This window comes from Bombus vosnesenskii, unplaced genomic scaffold (genome assembly GCF_011952255.1).
Source record: "Bombus vosnesenskii isolate JDL3184/JDL3185 unplaced genomic scaffold, Bvos_JDL3184-5_v1.1 scf7180000013274, whole genome shotgun sequence".
Lineage (NCBI taxonomy): Eukaryota > Metazoa > Arthropoda > Insecta > Hymenoptera > Apidae > Bombus > Bombus vosnesenskii.
The window spans coordinates 1,586,901-1,593,284 of NW_022882932.1; the positions used below are offsets into that span (position 1 = coordinate 1,586,901).

At 27.1% G+C, this 6,384-nt stretch overlaps 3 protein-coding genes across 3 annotated transcripts; 2 read left to right on the forward strand and 1 right to left on the reverse strand.

Annotated features, from left to right (window-relative positions):
- On the forward strand, window positions 1–1,084 carry LOC117231834 (39S ribosomal protein L13, mitochondrial). Its single transcript, XM_033490675.1, has 4 exons — window positions 1–168; window positions 343–466; window positions 559–713; window positions 804–1,084. Exons 1-4 carry the CDS (start codon window positions 145–147, stop codon window positions 1,035–1,037), a joined length of 537 nt encoding a protein of 178 aa, XP_033346566.1. The 5' UTR covers window positions 1–144; the 3' UTR covers window positions 1,038–1,084.
- A 67-nt stretch (window positions 1,085–1,151) lies between these two features.
- LOC117231836 (39S ribosomal protein L52, mitochondrial) lies at window positions 1,152–2,034 on the reverse strand. The gene is made up of 4 exons (XM_033490677.1): window positions 1,885–2,034; window positions 1,650–1,719; window positions 1,436–1,568; window positions 1,152–1,360 (listed from the first exon to the last, which is right to left on the reverse strand). The coding sequence occupies exons 1-4, from the start codon at window positions 1,931–1,933 to the stop codon at window positions 1,217–1,219; spliced, it is 396 nt and encodes a 131-aa protein (XP_033346568.1). The 5' UTR covers window positions 1,934–2,034; the 3' UTR covers window positions 1,152–1,216.
- Window positions 2,035–2,641: 607 nt separating this feature from the next.
- On the forward strand, window positions 2,642–4,734 carry LOC117231830 (ankyrin repeat domain-containing protein 54-like). The gene is made up of 4 exons (XM_033490669.1): window positions 2,642–3,352; window positions 3,662–3,734; window positions 3,915–4,134; window positions 4,217–4,734. The coding sequence occupies exons 1-4, from the start codon at window positions 3,071–3,073 to the stop codon at window positions 4,647–4,649; spliced, it is 1,008 nt and encodes a 335-aa protein (XP_033346560.1). The 5' UTR covers window positions 2,642–3,070; the 3' UTR covers window positions 4,650–4,734.
- The last annotated feature ends 1,650 nt before the right edge of the window (window positions 4,735–6,384 follow it).

Consider the following 6,384-nt stretch of genomic DNA (forward strand, 5'->3'; position numbering starts at 1 on the left):
AGTATTGCCAACGTTAGGAAAATTTTAGTTAGAAGATCGTACACTTGATATAAGAATTTAACCCTAAAAATACGATGTTTAACAGAATCTAAAAATATATATTATTCGTACATTCAAAACTAAATTTTGAATACAAACTGCAGAATGTCTCTTCTGCGCAAAGGACAGGTTAGCTTTTTTATTTACTTCATTTCATTATTTATGTTTTCTCAAATTTTGTAGGTTAATGAATTTAAAAACAATCTTTAAACATTTTTTCGTTAAATGCACCTTAAATGTCTGTCACTACATTTTGATATTACACTAATTAATTAATTTATCATCTATTCATTTCACTTCTAGCATTGGGGTACTTTTGCATGTGTTTGGCACATTTTTGATGCAACTTGGCAAAATCCATATAGAAGTGCACATTTGATAAAAAAATACCTTATGGGATTATACAAACCTATATATCATCCTATGAGTAAGTCAAATGAAATATATACATATGCATATAATAACACAGATTGCAAGATAGGCATAAATAATATTCTAAATTTTCTAATTTTTATATAGACCAGTGTGGTGACCACGTAATAGTAATAAATAGCAAAGAAATTGCATTGCGTGGAGATGAGTGGCAAAAGCGAGTATATTTTCATCATACTGGATTCCATGGTGGAGCTACTTGGACTCTTGCATGGGAATTACATAGTAAAGATCCTACTATGGTAGTTGACAGATTTTCATAAACTACTAATATATTAAAAAATTTGATTGTATTATTACACTATATATATTTTTTTATTTGTAACATATAGATTGTTAAGAAAGCAGTTTATAGAGTAATGGATGGAACTCTGCAAAGAAGATATACCATGCAGAGGTTACACATTTTTCCTGATGATAATGTACCCAAAGAAATGTTAGATAATGTTACCAATCAGATTAAACAATTAAGATCTGTTCCAGTTAAACTGTATGATATTCCACAAGAGGAAAGAGATAAAATTCCACGACTTATAAAATATCCTAGTGATTACCAGCTCAAATAAAGTTATATATATAGATTTAAAATAAATTATCACATTATTTTAAAAAATTTGTTTGTCTCATTTTGATAAATTGTCACATAAAAGTAATGGAAAGATATTGAAAAATAAAGTAGCAAAATTTATATAGCATATTTTACTTTTTACATTTATTTACAAATTGTGAAATGAATTAAAAAATATTATTCATTGATAATTGGCAACACACCTTTAGGTTTCAATTGACTATCCAAAATTTTCTGTTCCTGTTCTTCCTTTTCTTTCAATAATCTACTATGTCGTTCAACTGCAAAATCAATTTCTCCAACTAGTTTAATAATTTTTCTCTGTAAATTAAGCATTTTATTTATTACGCCATTTTACTGAAAATTTTATTAAGAAAATAATGTTTGAAATAATACCATATATTCTTGATGCTTTTGTATACGCTTCAACTGTCTTGAAGCATATGGGACAGGTTTATTATCTTTAAAAGAATAGTCAGACAAAGTAAGCAATGGACCAGTAGTATTTGGATTTTTTGTCAAGTTTCTTCTGTAATTATTAAATCATATGACATTTCACAATTAATATATATAGATATAAGTTTATATTTTGCATAAAATTTATCCTTACGCTGCCCTCCATCTCTGATCCAAATATATTGGGAAAGATGTATGAAATTTATTGATAGCAACAGTAAAATCTAAAAAACAAAAATATAGTTGATATCTGAACAAATTTTTTGGTTATTGTATAAAAATAGTAAAAGTTTAACAATTGTGATGGAATATATATGGTTTTGGTAGAGTAATTATTTCATCATATTGTAACTATTTTAAACAACTATTTTAAATAATTTCACACTAACGCGTCGAATAGCTTGTTCGAAGTATTGTTTTTGCCGTAGATAATGACATTTTATTTCGACAATATTTTTAAGGAATATTTATAATGCAGTTCATTTAAGTGATACCTCTGGTGATACTAGGTACATAAACCATAGAATATGTATTAATGAGGTAGACTACATTTAATGTTTATATTTTACATAATAAAGTAAATACATAAAGATATAATTTATTAATATTTTTTATATAACTGTACCTATTTTATATGTATATTAAAAATAAAGTCTTTTATACGTAACTTTTTATTGTTGTCAACTGGTGGCTCCCTTTAGTGTGAATATTTTGTGTGATATAGGGCAAATTCTAATGTCGCGAATTTAATTGTACAGCGGCGTAGCTGATACAACGAACAAAAGTTATTTAACAAGTTTATCGATTAATTTTAAAATTGTTTATCAGTAACAACTGTGATTACTCTCAAATTTCATATATATTTTCCTTACCATGGGACAGAACATTGTCAACAAAGCATAAATCGCTCGCTTTCTAATATTGTAAATTCCAATCAAAATAATGTGTACTAGCATTAGTTAGTAAGAATTTGTCTTATTGGATAACAAATTAATCGTAGATTCTCATGTAAATCCAAGCGAATAAATGTGACCCAAAACTCATTTGGGTCACTCTGTGACCCAAAAAATAGAGAAACGTTAGAATCATTAGATCGTTAGGACCGTTACGCTGAGTTCAGTGTCTAAATAAATTTCATTAAAGCGCAAATCTTGTTAAAGTAGTCAATCTATTATAAATACTTAGTTTTAAATATAATTAGTTTAAAAAAAAATTATTGTTCGAGTTAATCTTTATTGTTATGTATTTCTTCATTTAAACGTCGAATTGTTTGAAGTTGCAACACGAGCAGAGTGCTTCAGCATTTCACGGGCTGCAACCGTGCCAAATTCCCCAACTGTTGGGAAAGCCACGCAACACTATCAAAGAATCTTCTGATTTCACTTTGTGGTAGACTAAAACGAATTTTAAAGTTGGCAATATGATATAAACCTAAGTGACTAATCCCAGAACTGTTATTATTGTCTTACCGACACAGTCCTGAGTCCTTGTGCCCTGGTATGAGAATATATACGTAGTATAATTTGAGTTTAGAAAGAGAAGTGTTTTGTATCTAATACGTTAGTGAATGTCAAAATGACATCTGTGGATTCAGGAATCGAAACAAGTAACAATTCAGACGATAGTTCGATCGCTCAAAGTGAAGATATGACAATGGAAGAAATTAGTAATGCCAGTTCAGCTCCTACAATAATAACTTGTAATAATAATTACAATGAAATACAAGAAATTAAACCCGGCATTGTTCACACTATATTTAAACCAAATTCGTCTGTTTGCTTATCAAATATGCACGATGGTGTTCAAAATTATACACCAGCAAGTAGTTCAAGACCATATATTGGTGTATCCCCTAATGTAAGTATTGTTTTTTTATATAAAATATTTTTACATACTTCTATATTTTGGTGATCACCTTTGATTGTTTCTCCTCTTATTAATATGAACGCGTTTAATACTTTTTCGTTATTTATAATGTAATTATTGTTAGTATGTGAAATTATTAATTTATGCTATAATAAATTATAGCGAACAATTAGATTACTTATAATAATATAGAAGTGATTAATATAACTACTTATTTTTCTTATTAAGAAAATATCATACAAATTTTGTGAAGTAATCACAATATGACGTATAAAGTATATAAAAAATAATTTGTTGCAGGTTTTAGAGGTTAAGTTCCCCTTCAAGTGTAATTCTGTCGGTTCATCAACAGCTAGAACATTTTTAGTAAACCGTAAGTTACTGTGTAAATCCTTTTTAATTATGATACCTTCAATTCAAATTACAGAAATCCAGATTTTTGTGCAATAATAATTAACAAAATATATAACAAGAAAATATTAATGATTACCTTATGCATATATCAACAACATAATTATCTTTTTCTAATAATGTTCTGCATTCTTCTTTTTAGAACATGTTTATTGTAGCAAAATAAAATTGACTAAAGAAAAACGCAGAAACCGTCACTTTGTTTCTCTGGTTGATGATTACACTCGTCTTGTTCAACATAGAATGAGAATTGCAGCAGCTACAAACAACACCATGGTGATGAAAATTCTTTTAGATTCTAATGTTTCACCTAACAGTGGTGATAAACAAGGACGAACTCCTCTTCATCTTGCCTCTTGCAGGTAAATTTGACCCACATAACCAACACTAAATTACCATTTTTTAATAAATATTTCATAGTAGTAATATTATATGCTATTACAGGGGTTATACAGACATGGTTCGTTTGTTATTGGAATATGGTGCAGATCCTAATCTTCGTGATTCTGTAGGTAATACACCATTACATTTAGCAGCCGTGACAAGCAAAATATCTGTAGTTACACTCCTTTTAAATGCCGGAACGGATCCCTTATGCTTAGATCAATATGGTTATAATCCATTACACTTAGCACAAACAAAATTAAAGTTATTGCAAAACTGTAAAGGGAAGGATATGATGAAGATCAAAGATGAAGTGCAAAGCATAATTAGTATGTTGTTGGCATATTTACAAAAGTATAAAGATACTCACGAAAGTATGGAAACCTTGAGTAGTTTGTGTTCACGTTTATCTTTATCAAACACGTCAAATCAAGTTCAGGATGATGTGAAAGATTTATTGGCTAATTTAAATGCTCTATCTATAACAAAGTAATCACTTATTCACTTTACCAAACTAATAGTTTTATAAATAAATTGATGTAAAACAAAAAAGTAATTAACAGTATGCGTTAAATTTAGTTTGCTCGTAATGGGTTCATTTTAATCAATTAATTTACACACTGAAATTTTTTTTTTAATTTATATAAGTGCGCAATATAACGGTAAAGTTTTGATATACAGTAGAACAGAGTAGAGCTATAATTTGGAAAGTTGTGCGAATGTTAATAAAGTAAGGTATTCGACTTTGACTCATTGACGATAAAAAGAAATATTTACATTTTCTTAAAGTCAAACTATATTTCGCTCGCTTATTATTCTGACTTGATTCTGTATGTTTCTATTGGCTACAAAACAAATCAAGTTTCGATAATTAGCTAATAGGTATTTTATGAAACACATTTTATAAATTTCATTTTGGCCTCGGAGTGTTATACTTTTGTGTGCTATATTTTCATGTTTTTTTAAATTACTATTGTTTTGGATTTATTGTATTTACAAAACCTCATAAATTTCATATTCATCATAAATTTCAATTCATTATTATATATTATATATTAACTATACACTAATATGAAAGTTTGTATTTTCCTTTTCTTCACTCAACTAGTTGGTTTAAATAATAATCGCTAAATAACCATAGGATTATTAATTTAAGAAATTATTATAATTTGATTTTGATAAGTTGTTATGCATATAATGTGCAAATAGTTTTTCTTCAAGACAATTAAAAAATGTTGTGCTACATAAACTTTTTTAAGTTTATAAAGCTGCAAATAGAGTGCAAAAATAAAAGCTGCAATTTATACAATTTATATAGATATTGATAGAGTAAGATTGCTCATGTAAATTTATCTCTATAAATTTTGAAAAAAGGATTTTGCTTTATTTTTTATATATTTACTTTACATAATATACATATTTACATGTATATTATTTTGTTTTTCAATAATTTCTTTTTATATTAATATTTTCTATACATATCTTCTGAGTTATTAAATATCTTATTGATATTGAACTTTATGTCCCCCTTTTTAGGTTTTCAAACAATACAAAACAATAAAGATATAAAAGTAGGCTGCAAGATATATTGTAGCATATACATACTTCTTACTTTCATTACTATTTTAGGATGTATGACGTTTTTAAAATTTTAAATAAATACATAAGCTAACAAATAAAGTATAGTTGTAAACATATATCCTCATTCATTCTCATAAAAAATTTCAAATAGAAAGAATCTTAAAGTGCATTCCTAATAAACGTCTTCAAAATATTTCGATTCTTATATGAAATATTGTGTGCTACAACAGTATCAATTTTGTTAAATATTGTAGTTGTCGCATTGTTGTATATATTCTTTCACTCTGTTTGCAGCCTCAACGCTAACTATGGGAATTATATAAATGTGTGAACATATGAACAAATTATGTCGAATTCAAGTTGTTAGCATTTACCTTGTAAATATATATCTTTTACATTGATATTCCCAACTAAAAAAAGAGTGAAATATTTAATCTTTAACACTGAACATAATTAAGGTTTTGTATAACTTCTTGCAAATTATTCATTTACATAACATTGAATGACATTAACTAAATGAAATTCTGTTTGAATCTTACAGTACTTTTTATTCTTATACAATATTAAGATGATAGTGAAAATTGGTGTAATTTTTCAAGTATGATGTATGATGCCTGAATTAGAGTGATATTTCTAGTGTATTATTG

Coding starts and splice junctions, on each gene's coding strand:
- LOC117231830 (XM_033490669.1), top strand. CDS start 3,071: ATGACATCTGTGGATTCAGGAATCGAAACAAGTAACAATTCAGACGAT. Junction 3,735..3,914: donor TAGAACATTTTTAGTAAACC/GTAAGTTACTGT, acceptor TCTTCTTTTTAG/AACATGTTTATTGTAGCAAA. Junction 4,135..4,216: donor CTTCATCTTGCCTCTTGCAG/GTAAATTTGACC, acceptor ATGCTATTACAG/GGGTTATACAGACATGGTTC.
- LOC117231834 (XM_033490675.1), top strand. CDS start 145: ATGTCTCTTCTGCGCAAAGGACAG. Junction 467..558: donor ACCTATATATCATCCTATGA/GTAAGTCAAATG, acceptor ATTTTTATATAG/ACCAGTGTGGTGACCACGTA. Junction 714..803: donor ATAGTAAAGATCCTACTATG/GTAGTTGACAGA, acceptor TGTAACATATAG/ATTGTTAAGAAAGCAGTTTA.
- LOC117231836 (XM_033490677.1), bottom strand. CDS start 1,933: ATGTCATTATCTACGGCAAAAACAATACTTCGAACAAGCTATTCGACG. Junction 1,569..1,649: donor GATCAGAGATGGAGGGCAGC/GTAAGGATAAAT, acceptor TAATAATTACAG/AAGAAACTTGACAAAAAATC. Junction 1,361..1,435: donor AAAAGCATCAAGAATATATG/GTATTATTTCAA, acceptor CTTAATTTACAG/AGAAAAATTATTAAACTAGT.